Genomic DNA, 18,277 nt, shown 5'->3' on the forward strand with positions numbered 1-18,277 from the left:
TTCATCTTTTATTTTGCCAGCTGCATCTGGAAATTTTGGTGTTGTCTTAACGTCTTCTTGTTGCTTAGGTGGCATGAATTAAAATGTTTGTTTTGCTTTTGGGTTTTGGAGCTGTGTTTAAATATTCTAACAATTTTCGGTTTTAAGGGTTCTTGATTTTGTTGAGTCAGTTAGGACTCAGATTTGTTGCTAGGTTTTTGTTTTTTGGGGGGTTTTCTTTGTTTTTCTTTTTCTGACAGGTGGGAGAACTTTGAGCTTTGAAGGTTGTTCATCTATGGAAAACAACAGTGTTCTTCATGAGAAGTATCGAATGAACTGAAGATCTGCAAAAGTTCAAGTGTGAAGACTTGAAGAGATCAATCTAAGGAAATTTGCAAGAGAGACAAGTATAGAAGATTTTCTTATTGTTAATGTAAAATCAAAGATACTTTGTAGAACTTGCATTTTTGATCTTAGTGGATTTCTTTCTCTGGACTAGGTCTCAAGGATTAGCCATTACTTTTTGTAGTGGTAAATCTTGTAAAATTGTTTTGTGTGATTCTTTTACGGGTTCTTTATGATTTCATTGAATCTTGACTTGCTAATTCAATAAGTTCAATACGTAGGTAGTAAATCACCATCATATTGGTATTAGAGCTTTCTGTAATTCTTGATTACTGTTTCCTGGGTGTTTCTGCTTGTGTGATTTGGTTACCTTTGTTTTTTTTACTGACCCATCTCACCCTCTCCTAGTGTCATCTGCGAGAGTTTGTTTTTTAACTTTTGTTGTGTTGACAGTCATGGATATGTTCAGAGAAGGTGGATCTACCACCAGACCTCCCATGCTTGAAGGGGCTAACTATCCTTAAGGGAAAACAAAGATGAGGGCGTATCTTAAATCAGTAGACGAACGGGTTTGGATGGTTGTATCTGATGGATGGAAACCCCCAACTGAGATTATAGGGAATCTTGAAAATGCTAAGGCAGCAAGCAAGTGGATGAATGATGAAATTGAAAAGGCTAACTTTAATTCCAAAGCTCTTAATGCTATCTTCGATGTTGTTTCTACTAATCAGATGAAAGTGGTTGCAATCTGTGAGATTGCTAAGGAAGCATGGGATAAGTTGAAGACCAAGAATGTGGGTACGTCGGCTGTCAAGAAATCAAGACTGAGATCTCTGGCTAGAGAATTCAAAAACCTAACCATGGATGAAAAGGATTCTATTGCAGGTTTTCATGCAAAGTTGTGTGATATCTCTAATGAGTCATGTGCCCTGGGAGAGACTTACTTAAACGATAAGTTAGTCAGGAAGGTTCTTGGGTCTCTTTCGAGGAGATTCAAAGCCAAACTCACATCTATTGAGGAAGTGCATGATGTTGAAGATATGGACCTGGATGAACTGATTGGTTCTCTACAGAATTATGAATTAAACCTCAAAAGATGGAATAAAGGAAAAAAGGTGAAAGACAAGGAAACTGAGAAGAATGGGGGTAGTTTAGCTTTTGTTCTAAAAGAAACTCGTGACAAAGAAGGAGAAATGTTTGACGCTTTGACAGAAGAGAAAGTTGTTCTCCTAACTAGGAATTATGTTAAGTTCTTGAGGAAGAATATGAGAAAGAATACTTTTAACAACAAAGAAAATGTCTTCAAGAAGAACTTTCCTGCAAATCAGAGAACAAGCCAGACTCAAGACAAAAAGAATAGGGGAATTCAGTGTAGAGGGTTCAGACACATTCAGGTTGAATGTGCCAACACTCAGAAAAAGAAAAAGGCCCTTGTAACAACCTGGAGTGACAGTGAAGAAGAAAAAGATGGTAGTTGCAGTGAGAATTCAGATAAAGAGAAGAATGTTATTGCTTTCTTGCCAAAGAAGATACAATTGAAAATGAAGTAGGGGATAATGAGAGCAGCTGCTCCGAATATGAAAGTCTTGATCAGCAAACTGCTTATGAGCAGATGTATCAACAATGGCTGATTATGGTTCAAAAAGTTAAAGTTCTTGAAGAACGAAATACTAATCTTAAAGTTGCCAACTCAAAGCTTGAAGCTGAGGTAAAACACCTGACTGAAGAATTAGAAAAGAAAGAGGACAAGTTGTATGCTATTCAAGCTTATCTAGTTCAGGCTAAACAATCCTTGGAGTCTATACCTCCTGGAACTGGTGCATTAAATCATCAACTTCATGTTTAGAAACCTTATGGAGATAGGTCATCTATCGGTTACAAGCTTCTCTACAAAAAGGGAGACAATCTTACCATTGGTGAGTCACGATCACTGAGTTGTGAATCTCTGGTTTCATCTGTTGCAGATAAAACTAACACTATCACTGATGCATCTGGCAGTAAGAGAGATGGATCTTACATCATGAAATTCTCAAATGAAAAGAAGCAAAAGTTTGTTCCCATTTGTCATTTCTGTAATCGACGTGGCCATATTAAACCCAGATGTTATCTGCTTCATTCTTACCTTAGGAACTTGGTAGGAAGACAAGCAAATGCAACTAGGCCATCTCTCGTTGAAGGTAAGGATTCTAAGGAGGTTTGGAGACCAAAGTTAACTAGCAGCTCTCAAGAAGAAAAAGGTGTTTCTATTCTGGTGGCTCATACACCTCTCTCTGCCTTTAAAGATGATCAATGGTACTTTGACAGGAGGTGTTCCAAACACATGACTGGCAACAAACAATTGTTGAATAATTACAAAGAAGGTACTGAAGGAATGGTCACATTTGGAGATGGAAACAAGGGAGCAATTCTTGGAAGAGGAGATCTTGTGCTAAAAAATCTACCCATGGTCAAAGATGTGCTCTATGTTAAGGGGTTGAAAGCAAATCTCTTAAGCTTAAGTTAGCTATGTGATTATCATTATACTATAAGTTTCTCCAAGTCCACGTGCCTGGTTAATTCTACTGATGGGTGTTCTATTTTTTCTGGAACAAGGTCTAGTGATAACTGCTATATGTTGAATAATAATGAAGTGTGCACCAGAATTTCATTAGACAAGTCTGACTTATGGCATTATAGACTTGGTCATCTGAATTACAGAGATTTAAGAAAGTTGATTAAACTCAAGGCTGTTAGAGGAGTACCTGAGTTGAAAGTTAGTAGAGAAAGAGTGGGTGGTCCCTGTCAGCAAGGTAAACAAGTAAGATCTTCTCATCCTCCCATTAAGATGGTTTTAACAAATAGAGCTCTTGAACTGTTGCACATTGACTTGATGGGTCCCATGCAGACAGAAAGTCTGAATGGAAAATGGTATGTTATGGTGTGTGTGGATGACTACACTCGTATTACCTGGGTTCAGTTTATTCGAGAGAAGTCAGATACCTTTGGAGTGTTTTCTGCTTTATGTTTAAGACTTCAAAATGAAAAAGCCTTAAAAATAGCTAAAGTGTTTAGAATCAGAAGCAACCATGGAAAAGGGTTTGAAAATGCATTATTCTCTTAATTTTGTGATCATATGGGTATTGCTCATGAATTCTCTGCTCCAAAAAATCCTCAGCAAAATGGAGTTGTGGAACGCAAGAACAGAACTCTCCAAGAAATGGCCAGAGTTATGTTGAATGCCAAGGGAATTTCACAAAGATTTTGGGCAGAAGCTGTTAACACTGCATGCTATATTAGTAATCGGGTGCACCTCAGAACTGGTACTACTCAAACAACTTATGAATTGTGGAAAGGTAAAACTCCTAATCTGAACTATTTGGGGGTTTTTGGATGTACGTGCTGTATTCTGAATGATATAGACTATCTTGGAAAATTTGACTCCAAGAGTGACAAAGGTGTGTTTCTAGGCTATTCTCCTTATAGTCGTGCTTATCGTGTGTTTAATAAAAGAACTAACACTGTCATGGAGTCTGTTAATGTTCACTTTGATGACACAGAGGATTTTTCAGATGATCATGATAATGATGAGGATAGTTTTGTACCTGCCTTGGTACCTCACACACAAGTTCCCATGCCTACTATCTCAAGTTCCCCTTCCAATTCATCCTCTACTGAACATACAGAGTCGTCTGAAGAATCTGAAGATGTGGTTGTTGACAGTCCGGGGTCTGAACAGTCAGTAGAATCTTCTCATCAACTTTCACCAGCCAAGTTATACAAAAAGGGGCCTCCATCATGGATTCAAAAAGCACACTCCCCTACTTTTGTCATAGGTGATCCAACAGCAACTATGGTTACCAGAAGAAAGGTTGCTAATGAAATTTCCCACTTATGTTATCTGTCTAACTTTGAACCAAAGAATGTTAAAGAAGCTCTATCTGATGAGCATTGGGTTGCTGCAATGCAAGAAGAACTATTGCAGTTTCAAAGAAATGGAGTATGGGATTTGGTGGACAGACCCGAAGGGAAGAATATTGTAGGTACAAATGGATTTTCAAGAACAAATCAGATGAATTTGGAACCGTGACTAGAAACAAAGCCCGACTTGTTGCTCAAGGATACAAACAGGTTGAAGGCATTGATTTTGAAGAAACCTTTGCACCTATTGCTCGCCTTGAATCTATTCGGTTACTTCTTGCTATAGCTTGTCAGTTACATATCAAGCTTCATCAAATGGATCTGAAGAGTGCCTTTTTAAAATGGATTACTTCAAGAGGAGGTCTATGTTGAGCAACCTCAGGGATTCATAGATCCTCATTTTCCTCATCATGTCTACAAGCTTAAGAAGGCCTTGTATGGTTTGAAGCAAGCACCAAGTGCGTGGTATGAAAAACTCACCTCTTACCTTCTCACTCTTGGTTTTATTAGGGGCAATGTTGATCAAACACTTTTTATAAAACATCTTCCCAAAGGTATATTCATTGCCCAGATTTATGTGGATGATATTATTTTTGGTTCTACCTATTCTAATGAAATCCCCCAATTTGTTGACATTATGAGAATTGAGTTTGAGAAGAGTATGATTGGTGATCTGAGTTTCTTTCTAGGGTTACAAATTCATCAATTAGACAATGGAATTTTTCTTTCTCAGACCAAGTATGCTCTAAACATGTTAAAAAAATTTGGGTTAGAGAAATCTAAACATGCTAAGACACCCACAGGTACCACAACCAAGCTCAGATGAGATGTATCTGGGAAACCTATTGATCCAACTCTGTTTCGTAGTATGATAGGTAGTCTTCTCTATCTTACTGCTAGTCAACCAGATATATGTTTTAGTGTTGGTCTATGTGCTAGATATCAGTCTAACCTTACTGAGTCTCATTTTACTGCTGTCAAACGAATCATGAAATATGTTGCTGGTACCTTAGAGTTTGGTCTATGGTATACGTGTGACACTAACATGTCATTGGTTGGTTATAGTGATTTGGACTGGGCTGGGAGTCTAGATGATAGGAAAAGCACATTTGATGGGTGTTTTTATCTTGGGAACAATCTTGTCTCTTGGTTGAGTAAAAAACAAAATTCTATCTCCTTGTCCACTGCTGAGGCAGAATATATAGCAGTTGGTAGCTATTGTACTCAATTACTTTGGATGAACAAAATGCTTAGTGACTATGGCTTTCCTCAAGAAACTTTGACCATCTACTGTGATAGCACAAGTGCAATTAATATTTCTAAGAATCCTGTGCAACACTCCAGAACCAAACATATTGATATTCGTTATCATTTTATTAGAGACTTGGTTGAATCCAAAGTAATTGTTTTATCACATGTTTCCACAGAGGCTCAACTTGCTGATTTATTTACTAAAGCACTTAGTTCACAGACTTATGCTCATCTTAGAAAATGCATTGGAGTTTGTATGATTTGATTTAGTATTTTCCACAAAAGATCATTTTTTTTTGCTATTCATACCTTTCATTTTTTTTTCCAATTTTGTGGTGTTTACAATGTCTTTTGAAGCAAGTTTTTCTCTTATGTATGATTTCCAGTTTTGCTTATTGGTTTGAGCTATTAATTCTTCTCAGCAGAAAAGGCTACCTTTGTTGGATGCAATGGGAAGAGCTATCTTGTGGTCCATTAGTCTTTTAGTAGTTTGCTCCTTCTCATTTGGCTTTTCTGACTAAAAATGATGGCTACATCTCTGACAAAGAGTGAAAGCCACTGCTGGTTTGCATTCAAGAAAACCCAGAGTGTTTAAAAAAAGAAAGGGGTTTTGTTAGAAAAATTAATAAAATAGTAAAAAAAAAAAAACAAGGCACAAATTTTAAAAATTTGCTGAGGGAGTGAGCTAATTAGCTCACATGAGATCACTTGCACACACTAATGGAGAATTCTAGCTCAAAATTCTGATGAAATCTCATTCTAGATCATCTTGCTTCTTTGTGAGACATTTTGTATTGCCACTGAATTGCAATTATTGTGTGATTTGGTATTTTTTTTTCTCTAATCTCTCTGGTGTTATCCAAAAAATAGGCGTGGATGACGTGGCAGACATTTTTAACACGTGGTTGACACATGGCAGAGGTCCTGTTCGACCATCGACCAGGGAGATTCCCCTGGCATAACATTTGGATTTTATATACGACCAGCTTGGTCGTATACTTCGTATATTTTGAGAAGATCTTATGCAATTGTAATCCTATCCGAGATTATCTCCCATAATTCCTGAGTATCTGATTATTTAGGAAAGAATATCTGTAACTAATTCATGTAATCCTCCTTGAGCCTATAAATAGAGAAGAAATAGGTCAAGGGAGGGACTTTTACCTTTTGGCTGATTTGAGTTTATGCTTTACAAGAGAATTATAGCTATTATCTTCTGATTGTATTGTTTATCCCTCTAAGGCTTGTGAAACTCGAAGAACCCTAGTTCTTTGATCACTCCTTTGAGAATTAATATCAATAATAGCTTAAGTGGACGTAGGTCATTACCAATTCGTGGGGTCAAACCACTATAAATTGTTGTGTCGTTTACTGTTCTTTCCATTAGATCTATTTCAATACTTCCTATCACATCAAGCATTTGACTCCGTGTCAGTTGACCAAAACGAGGGTCAACATCTAGTTTTTACTATTTTGTGTTCATACTTCTCCCGTATTTTCTAAGTTGATCATCTGCATGTGTCTTTATCATTTTTTTTGGGGCTTTGTGGAAATTTGTGATTTTTTTTTAATATGTTTGGATTTATCTCAAGTTTTTTTTTCCTACATAATTTTTCAATATGTTTTTTTTTAATATGTAGTAACTTGTTGCATAGGCTTCTTTTTTTTGCCAAACACAGTCTTGGGGTATTTCTTTTTAAGGTGCATTTTGTTCATTCGGTTGTTCCTATTTTGCCCTAATTGTTTTCTCCCTCATCGTCACCCATGTCTTCTCTTTGTGTCAAGGATGGGTCTCAAGTTCCCGAAGGTGTCATGGAAGGGGCTCTCAATGTTCCTCCTTCGCCCTTATCGTCGCCCTCTCTGGGGTGTGAGGTTGCTGGCTCGATTCTCCCTATTCCATCCTTGGTATCCTCTGAGTCTCTGAGAGTCTCTCCATCTCCAGGTATTCCCTTTGTTCCTGTCTCTGATTGTCCTCCTGTTCTTAGTTCCGCTCCCAATGTGCCATCTCATGTTGCATTTACTCCTTCAGTTGTTCTGTCTGGGTCCGTTCGTGGGTCTCGGGTTAAGTCTGTTGCTCAAAAGAAAAAACATTCCCGTGAGTCTTCTCAGGTGCCTCGTTGAGTCACTCGAGCATCCGCTCATCTTGATGGGTCTTCCTCTTCTCCCTCTAAGCGTCCCTCTGACCATATCACTCCCCCCCCCCCCCCCCTCCACCTAGTAAGAAACCTAAGCCCACTAGTGGTTTACCATCAAAATAAAAAAAATCCAAATCATCCTCTGTTGTTTGTGGGATTCCGGAGTCTGATTTGAACTCTGTATTTTTCTTTGTCAATAGATTTGCTGAAAAACAGTTTAAAGAATATGTGTCTTTTCGTCATTTTCATGTTGAACATTCTGTTGTGTTAGAGGATTTTCCGAGGCTTCATGAGATTCTAGAGTCTCGAAAGTGGGTTCACATAGTCATTGGTCTTGTCATGTCATCTCAAAATCTGGTTAGGGAATTCTATTCTAACTTAGAAAAATCTTTGCTTGATGCTCAGCATCCCAATCAGTTTACTGCTTTTTGTAGGGGTAAACTTATTCCGTTTGCTCCCTCCACTATTTGGGGTCTATTGAATATGCCTTTGGTTTCTGATGCTGCTTACAATGTTGAATTTGCCCCTGATTTAAACCTGGTGGGTCGTGAGTTGACTGGTCAAGCTGATTTTCGATGGAATGAGGTATCTAATGATTTCCCTACTCCTTCCTTGACAAGTTTTTATCGTGTTCTGCATAAAGTTGTTCTTACTAATTGGATTCCAAATTCTCATACTTCCACTGTTACTGCTGATATTGGACGGTTTCTGTTTGCTATAGGCACTAGGGTTTCCATAGATTTGTCTGTTCTGTATGACAGGATGTATCAAGTGTTTCTTACTAAAAGTCGCCGGCTCTTTCTTCCTTATCCTTGCTTAGTTCACAAGATTGCCTTATCTTCTCACCCAAAGTTTATTTCTCAAGATGTTTTCTTACCTCTCCTGATTCGAGATAAGACTTTTCAGCCTCTGTCCTCTAAACCAGTACCTCCTCCCAAACCTCTTAAGTATCCACTTTTGAAGGGTTTAGCTCCTTCCTCATGGAAGTACAAATTATTTGAGATGCTTTACTCTCAGCAATCTCAATTGGATGGTCTCAAAGGTATGCAATCTCAGTTGTGTTCCAAAGCTTTTGAGTGCAGAGTTTTGTCTCAATTGGCTGGTCTTCGAGAGCTCCTTCAGCCTCAATCCCCTTCTGCAGTTCAGGGGGAGGGTTCATTGCCTCAGTCTGATCATTCTCCAGCTCCAACACAGGGGGAGTTGTCTCCTCGAGCTTCTGATAAGATTCCGGTCAATGTCTAGGGGGAGTTTTCTACTGATAATAATGGCTCTAATGACTCAGCTTCTGCTCCTTCATCATCTCCTCCGCGTAAGATCATGCGTGGCAGACTTCATCGTTCAGCTCGGTAGTTCTTGTTTATGATCATTGAGGGGGAGATGTGTGTGTTTTTCATTTTGTTTTTTTTTTTATTGTTTTGTTTTGCACTGATCATAAATTGCCAAGGGGGAGATTGTAAGTGTCATACTTTTTGTGTTTTGTATTTTGGCAATATTATGATTCATCTGTTATTTTACCAGTTGCAGCTGTGTTTTGTATTTTGACAATATTACGATTCATCTGTTATTTTGCCAGTTGCATCTAGAAATTTTGGTGTTGTCTTAATGTCTTCTTGTTGCTTAGGTGGCATGAATTAAAATGTATGTTTTGCTTTTGGGTTTTGGAGTTGTGTTTAAATATTCTAACGATTTTCGCTTTTAAGGGTTATTGATTTTGTTGAGTCAGTTAGGACTCAGATTTGGAGAAAATGTAGCTCTGCTAGGTTTTTGTTTTTTTGGTGGGTTTTCTTTGTTTTTCTTTTTCTGACAGGTGGAAGAACTCTGAGCTTTGAAGGTTGTTCATCTATGGCAGACAATATTGTTTTTCATGAGAAGTATCGAATGAACTGAATATCTGCAAAAGTTCAAGTGTGAAGACTTGAAGAGATTAATCTAAGGAAATTTGCAAGAGAGACAAATATAGAAGATTTTTCTTATTGTTAATGTAAAATCAAAGATACTTTGTAGAACTTGTATTTTTTTATCTTAGTGGATTTCTTTCTCTGGACTAGGTCTCAAGGATTAGCCATTACTTTGTGTAGTGGTGAACCTTGTAAAAATTGTTTTGTGTGATTCTTTTACATGTTATTTATGATTTCATTGAATCTTGACTTGCTAATTCAATAAGTTCAATACTTAGGTAGTAAATCACCATCACTTTTGGTATTAATTTTGTTTTTTAATGGCCACCAAAACTTGATGCTTCCCTGGTAGGTAATTACTCTCATCTAGCTTCAGTAAAAATGAATGAACGAACGAAATTAAAGTAATGTTAGATAACGAGACAGTAGCATCTCTGGAAGCTCCATGGATGGTGGCTGCAAAAAATTTCATTTTCAATGAAGTTTGCTCTGGACCATAATACATAACACTCAAGCTATATATGAATCAATGAGTTATTCATCGATCACTAATTAATAAATCATTATATATGTATTATTGTAATTAATCTATTAATTAGAATTCGAATCCACCATGTATTTGAGATAAATTGACGGAGAATCGAGCAATTATTTCTTCGACTGGGTAAGTAACAAATAAAACTTTGATTATAAAATAAATTATAAGTTTTTCGCTCAGTAGCCTTCTTTACCATAATATATTTTATGGATTAATGTTCGAATCCAATTTAATCAATATTCTTAATAAATAGTAGTTTTACTCAAAACAAATATAAATGTATATAGCAAAATTAGAAACACATGCAGTTAGAAGAATGAGAGAATGTGAAGTGATAGATGAATTAGAGTATATATGCTTCGTCTTGATGATGCCATATAAAATTAACATTATAAAAAGATTAATGTTCGATTGGTTTGAGTTAAATTCAAAACTTGATTTTATGAAACGTAAAATTAACCGTAATTAACACAAAATTAAATATTTAGTAATAATTAAAGTGGCGTTGGATTTCAATTTTGGTGAAGCATGGTTAGTAAGTTAGTTTTTTTTGTTTTTAACTTGCATCTCTAACATTAATGAAATTGAATAAATTAATAATGTGTAGAACTTTAAATATATTTATCATAATAAATTTTGATTCAAACAAAGTTTAATTTTTGAAAGTTGAAACCAACGACTTGACACTGATTAAAACTTCTATTTCGATGTATCCTAATAAAAAGATGTCTTAAAAATACATAAGAATCTATCTATACATTTAACCTAGATGTTGTTACTATATCACCACTAACGTACATTAAACGATGTTGATACTTGCTCAATTCATAATACTTTATTTGGTAAAGCTAAGAATCATAAGATGAGAAGAGAATGATGTTACTATGAACAAAAAATATTTTTCTGATTAAAGTGGCAGCTAGTCGTGAATTATAAATTATGATTAATATATTTTTCAGTCACAATCATTTTATTCTCTCTTAAACTCTTTCACACCCAACAAAACATTTAGAATTCGCACACCACATGCAGTAAACGAAAGCAATTGTATTAGTCATGGGGATGTGGGTGTGTGGGCTACATTCAACAGTTGCGGAAAGTTGGGCTGGCCACATGAGAGCGATAGAAATAGAATATACACATCTTAGCCCAAAGAAACAATACTGATTGGAGAAAAACATTTCAAATATCTCATCAACTGGTTTTCATTTGGAATAAAGTAAAATTCATAAGTAGTGATTACTAAGAAACCAACTGATATTCCTTTTTATCTATTATAAAGGAATTAAATGGTCAAAAACCAATATTCTTGTATTAATTATGCCTGAAAGAATGTGTGTGCACATGGCCTGAGTTCAAATTTTGTGGCTGTCGGGCATGCTATGAGGTGTTCTAGAATAAGGGCACCAAGTTCTAATACTTATTAACATTCTCTCTGAAGTTTCTACGGTTGAAAGCAGCCTCTTCTTGCTTTTGTTTTTCAAATTTGAAGCACTACTAATCAAATGACAATGGATTCGGTAAAAATACATTGATTCTTCTATTCTATTATCATCATAGTCAACAACGAATTGTATTGAAAGCCAAAGTTTGCTCTTTTGCTGAGCTTGATTGAGGCACAATCAAACTATCTTAAACCGTAACTTTGGAGCACTAATTGTGAACATAAGAAAATAAGTGTTCTTAACTTCCCCAGCTAGTGATTTCAATATTATGCATTATTTGACAAAATAATTGATGGATATAGGAACCAAAATAGATGGAAGGAAAATAATCAAATGAAATATAAAAGATTTTATTTCCACTATATATTTTGTTTGTTTGGTTACTCTTGAACACATGAATTAGTCAATCCCATCCTATGACTTCTCCACTATTTTGGAATCATGGTTATTTCTTAAAAAAAATTAAAACTATTGCATTCCATGTTAAAATATTTTTTTTATTGATTCTTTTTATTCAATAAAACTTCATAGAAAAAAAAAACATTGAAGAGAATAATTTATATTAAAGTGTCTCATATCAAATCTATGAGAGGAAATCTATCTACTTACAAGATTATGTGATACTCCACTCACTCATTGCTAATTGATTTTGAAATAAAACTCCATAAGTCTTACCAAATCCTCTATTATATACTATGTAACTTTCCTTTAAACCTTCTCTTACAATTTATTAATGAAATTTTTAATTTAGTGTATATAGTTTTTATGCCAAATATAAATTATGAATAAAAAAAACAAATTAGTAAATAATTTTTTGCATATATTATCAAAGATATCTATTGAATGAAGAAAAAACAAGATAAATATGCTATGTTTCTGAGATTAAATTATCCAGTGAAGGATAAATTTTTTTCTTTTTCAATGCATTATCTAATTATATAGAGTAGTGTTGGTGTTCCCTACCATGTGATATTTTTGTAAATGATTAAAGTTAATATTTTTAATGCTTTAAATTAAAATATTTGAAACTCAATTTTAAATTGTTAATGTTGAGCATCAGTACCATATTCAGTTATAAAATTTGAAATTATAATAAAAAAATTATATTTTAACCTTATAACATAGTTACATTAATTGTGTGTATTATTTTATCCATTTTGGCATTTCCAAAAACAACTTGTATAGTTTGTATCTTGGCGCCATTTAGGTACAAGTATAACACCATAACAGAATCTACTATGTCAACTCCTCTCAAGTGTTGGTATACCTTTAAGCTCTCACTAAACGCTTATGCACAGGCTATGACCGTATAATTTTTTTTTATCACATATTAAAAAAGAAAAATTAGTATAAGTATTAATATATAATTTATTTAAACATTATTTTCATGTCGCAATCTTAGAGCACTTACAATGGGTGCTCTACTCCATCTTTTAAAATATCTCTCCAAAACACACTTTTATTTAATTTACTTCTAAGTTTTATATTTTACCATATATCAGATTCTTTATTTTTTTTCTCTATCTCATTTTAATATTATATTTTCAAATATTTTTTATTCATTTCAAATATTTTTTATAACTATCAATAATATCCTTATATATTTTAATATTTACAATATTTACCCATATGTAAAATCACATAATTATATTATAATTTAAATTTATCCAAATTTATAAAATAAACTAAAATATCAATTAATCTAAAAAAAATTACAAATAAGAAATTTTATTATTCTTAAAGTATATTTTAGAAGTATTAATTAAAAATATTTAAATATAATATAATATTTTGGAGAGAGCAAAGGAAGAGAAGTGAAAAATTAATAAAATATTATTTTGAAGAATAAATAGTAAAAATTAGATTAGATATAACTATGTACTGTACATATATCTAATAATATTTGTAAAATAAATCATCCGTTATATATCTCTTTTACTTAATTTTAGCTATTTTTTTCAATTTGGGGTAATATACGTAATATACCTCACCCATTATTGTGAGGGCTCTTATAGACATATAATTAATCAAGTTAAGTGTTGAATCGTAGGTCAATCAACTACAACGAGAACAAGTTCTGATAAATAACTTGGTTCAGAAAAAGATCCATAAAGTTTTGTAGAAACAAAAGTGTATCTCATAACCCACTACTAATACAAAACTAAAGCCTACTTAATTGTACCATTTAAAAACCGAAAACTCCCGTCTTAAAAATGTCATATTACAACACAATCTTAACTTTCTTCATTGCCGTCGAGACACATTAACAAGGCCAACTTCTCTAGGTGAAGATCATTCTTCAGCTTGCGGAGAGCGACTGCAATATTAACAGAAACAAAAAGAAGATTAGATTGGGTTTAGCTAAAAGATATATCATAATGGCACACTGCTTCAAATAGAATTACTTTACGGTACAAACCTTTGGTACCTCTCATTCAATGGGCTTTCGGGTCCACCATAACTGGGACTGTCCTTAGGTTCAGGTACAGAATTGGGGCTCAGTCCCCGACCATTCTCAAGGTTAGTCCTCTCTCTTTCCAAAGGACTGTGACTACGACTAGGAGCACGGCCATTTTCAGGACTAGCCCTTTTCCTTCTATAGGGACTAGCACTAGCAACACGACCATTCTCAGGGCTAACTCTCTCCCTTTCATAAGGACTACGACTAGGAGCCCGGCCGCGATCAGCACTCACCTTTTCTCTTCGGTGAGGACTACGGCTGGGGCCACGACCATGCTCAGGGCCAGCTCTGTCTCTCCTATAAGGATTTGGGCTGTGGCCACGACCGTAATCAGGGCTTCCCCTATCTTTCCGATAGGGGCTTGTGCTGCGACCACGGCCATAATCAGGACTACCCCTCTCCCTCCTGTATGCACTGGGGCTGGTGCCACGACCATAATCAGGGCTACCTCTCTCTCTTCGATAGGGACTTGGAGAACGTCTTCTGTCCCGACCTCTTTCTGGTGATCTATCACGAGCTCTATCAGGGCTTAGTCCATCTCTCCTTTCATCATCATCATCCCGTACTGCATATTCCACTGAAATAACCCTATCCATCAACTTGCTGCATACCAAATATCAACAGCAAATGTCAAATACAAAATTTTGAAATCAATTAATAATTTAAAATTAAGTTTTTTCTAACAGTTGAAATTGGGTAAAAACATTATGCATGCACCATTACCAGAACATTCATTTCCTCCAATTTACGTTGGAAGAAATGTTTCTACATAATTTCAACTAAAAGCAAGAGAAGATTATCTACCTCATGTTTGTAGCCTCCAATGCTTTAGTGGCATCCTCCTGTGATTCGTATTGAACAAATGCAAAGTTTCTTCTAATCCTTACACTAACTATCTTTCCGTATGCATCAAAGTGCCTCTCCAAATCCTTAGTTCTAGTGTGATAAGGATCAAAATTTATAACAAATAATGTCTTTGACGGCCTTGTATTAGTCGATGATCTTCTTGAACCACCAGGCCTTCTAATGCCTCGTTCATGCTGACATATAGAAATAAAAGGTCAAGTTTTTTCTTTTGCATTATTGAAACAAACATGAGACATAAAAAGAGGTATTACAGTTTAACACAATCATTTTACATATATATTACCTTAGTCCATTCTACACGAAGCCTTCGTCCCTTTCGACCAAATTCTCTCCTATCAAGACCCCGAATAGCATCCTCTGCATCTCTGTCATCTTCCATGTAAATGAAGGCAAATCCTGCACGTAACCAGTAAAGCAAAGAGATTCACATCAACTCATTTTTCATGTATTCACAAGAATAAAAAAAGGTAAGATTTCTCCCGTGAAATCTTACCTATGATGTGCATTCTCCCTTCAGCAACATACAAACCAACCACCTAAGATTCTATCCTAAACAAAAAGTTTGGTAACCTCTACGAAATCTTAAACCAAGTGACCAGTAAATTAATAACAGACCTTGTGCATGAACTAAGTGATGTCAAGGAACAATAATCCAAAAGTGGATGTCTCATTGTGGGTCAGTGAAAAGAATGTGCCTTCTCCATCGGTTTGCGGCCTCTGCTGTGAGGTTGGCAATGTTTCAGACTTGAAACATGTCTGAAATTGAAGGCTGGGCGAAAGTCGTGAGGAATGAAAGTCAGAGGTATCTGTGGAAAATGTGGGATGGTAGTGCCATTGCGGATCAGAGTGACTCTTCTTGAAAGCAAGAAGAGGAAGCTCGTCACAGGCATGTAACGGAATTCTGAAGAGCCCATCCATTAGCCTGGAAGAGAATGGATATCCCAAGATAATCCTGCGTCAAAGAAAATGTTGAGTATGGGGGGTTTATGCCTCAATAATACATTTTTTTTTCATATATATCCTGAACCCCCAGCAGAACTCAACAGATAGAATATGGCTGCTATTGTAGACGATTTCTGGTTGTAGAACCACTGAAAAGGAAGCTGCCTCTTTTACAGATGCCGTTTCCCAAAGTCAAATCGCCTCACTGCTAGGACCCAGTAGCTCCTCCTCGTGAAGTGTGTAATATTCTAATTATCTATTTAACTATTTTGTTTACGAAATTAATATTTTTAACAATATTTTTCTCTAATATTACATCACTACCGCTAGAACGCATGTACGGGGGTAGTATTGAATATATCAGAGTTGCCCGCTCACGAAAAGTACCCTTAACAGATAATCATTTTAAAATTAAAAAAAAATGGTAAATATGTATTCTGTGGTAGCCATCTCCTTAACACTCCAACACATAGTTCTCACCATCTTGACCTCCAAACTATCAAGACATACATTACCTTACCTTGCCCACAAAGTAGATCAAGCTGGTGAGGAAATAAATGCCAACTCGCAGTGGCTGGGGTACCAATTTAGTCATCTATTACTTATCCATGAAGCAGAAAGTTCCAATTTCTGAGAGCATGGAGATTGGCTTCGAAAATATCTAATACAAGTAGATACACTTCAAACCTCGAATTTCATAGAATTTTAATAAAGCTACCATGCAGTGCAGATTTATTCTCCTCAGCAAAGCCACAGTTATAGTACAAGAAAACAATTATAAAAAAAACCGACAGAAGACGGTTTGTGAACTCACCAGACTTCATGTCCACCCTATCAACCTTCCCATATCTTCCAAAAAGCCGCTCCAGATCCGACTGCCGAGCATCGTACTCGAAGTTCCCACAGAAAATAGGCCTCATTTTACCTGGAAAGAATTAGTAATGAATTCACAATCTCTTACAGAAAAAAAAAGACTAAATTTTTCCGCCTAACTCTAATTTGACAATGAGATATTCAAATTAAAATACTTAGAACACCCACTGTCGCAAAAGTGCTTAAAGACAACAATTACATTATATTACATTGTATGAATCAGTAGAAAAAGACAAAAGAAAAAACCCATAAAGATTATACGACATACATCATTTTAAAATTATAAAATACCTATTAATCTTGAACTCTATTTCAAAAAAAGAAAAGTAAGCATTTACAAATTCGTGGATCAGATTAGGCTTAGACCTATAGATCTACAATATAGCAAAACAATATATCAGATCTTGTATTGGTTCCCGATAATCTGTCAGGAAAGATAATGAAAAAGAAAGACTAAACCAGTTGCATATGCAAAAATTTTCCTTTTTTTTTCGTTTCTTCTCTCCACGGAATCTTCTCGGGACCCCAGCAGAAAATTAACAAATGTTGATGATAAAATTATACCATGATTTTGATGATAAAATTAGTGTCAAATATAAAAAGAGATATTGTTGAGGGTTTATTTACCTTCTCTCAGAGACTCCGTCGCAGCGATTGGAGAAGCGCAATGAAACCCTAAACAGGAACGGGTTTCAGATATTTTTCTTCTGTTTTGACCTAAACGCAGAGCTCGTGAGTTTATTTATTAGAAAACCTCATCGTTTTGATAAGAGCAGAAAAGCCCTCCTACTTTTATATATTTACGAAACTTTTCCAACTTTTACTAATAGTAAGTGGAAATGACATTTGGAGTTTAGAAAATTACTATTTTTTTTTTAATTTTACGTTTAATAATTCCTTTTAAAAAATATACTTTTATTTTTTCAAAAAATATAAGTTGCGTTTTTGTAAAATTTTTGTTTTTAAATTTTTTAAATTCAAAAATAAAAATATATTTTTATTTTATGTTTTTTATTTTTTATAAAATAAAAATGAGTTTGGTAATCATTTTGTTTTCTGTTTTTTTTTTAAATAAAAATAAAAATGTGTTTAGTAACTTTTATTTTTATTTTTATTTTTTGTTTAAAAAATAAAAAACATGTTTGGTAAACATTTTTTTTAAATTTTATTTTTTATTTTCATTTTCTAAACTAAAAAATAAAAATATTTTTTATGACCACTATTTATTATTTTAAAATAAAAAATAAGAAAATTATAGAAAAAAAATCAAATTAATAATATCTAAATAATCTCAAATTTCAAAACTTAATATCTATCTATGAGATAACACAAAATTAATAAAGTCTACATAGTAAAATAAAAACGTATGAACTGATAATTGTCCAAACTTAAAGTAAGTATTAAAAGAGTCATAACAATCAACTAATGTATTTACTCAATCTCACTATCGTCGACTAGATCTTCATATATGATCAACAATTTCATCACGAACATGAGTCATTTCACATATATGAGTTCTAGAAATACTGAACTCTACACCATCAGTCAGTCAAAGTTCCATCCGTACTTTGTAAAGTAGTGACATATACTTCAGAATTTCCTTCACCACCATCAAAATATATATTTGATTATGCATTTGTCCTTAT

At 34.6% G+C, this 18,277-nt stretch overlaps 1 protein-coding gene across 3 annotated transcripts; it reads right to left on the reverse strand.

Annotated features, from left to right (window-relative positions):
* Positions 1-13,548: 13,548 nt before the first annotated feature.
* Positions 13,549-17,407, reverse strand: LOC133834790 (serine/arginine-rich splicing factor RS40-like). 3 transcript variants are annotated; one of them, XM_062264543.1, is made up of 7 exons: positions 17,259-17,325; positions 16,573-16,683; positions 15,432-15,768; positions 15,100-15,212; positions 14,754-14,989; positions 13,908-14,552; positions 13,549-13,805 (listed from the first exon to the last, which is right to left on the reverse strand). In XM_062264543.1, the coding sequence occupies exons 4-7, from the start codon at positions 15,193-15,195 to the stop codon at positions 13,781-13,783; spliced, it is 1,002 nt and encodes a 333-aa protein (XP_062120527.1). In that variant the 5' UTR covers positions 15,196-15,212; positions 15,432-15,768; positions 16,573-16,683; positions 17,259-17,325; the 3' UTR covers positions 13,549-13,780. The 3 variants fall into 3 exon arrangements, with proteins under 3 accessions (XP_062120527.1, XP_062120526.1, XP_062120525.1); XM_062264542.1 differs by lacking the exon at positions 15,432-15,768 and having other exon boundaries at positions 13,917-14,552; positions 17,259-17,407; XM_062264541.1 differs by lacking the exon at positions 15,432-15,768 and having other exon boundaries at positions 17,259-17,407.
* Between the last annotated feature and the right edge of the window lie 870 nt (positions 17,408-18,277).

This window comes from Humulus lupulus, chromosome 5 (genome assembly GCF_963169125.1).
Source record: "Humulus lupulus chromosome 5, drHumLupu1.1, whole genome shotgun sequence".
Taxonomy (NCBI): domain Eukaryota; kingdom Viridiplantae; phylum Streptophyta; class Magnoliopsida; order Rosales; family Cannabaceae; genus Humulus; species Humulus lupulus.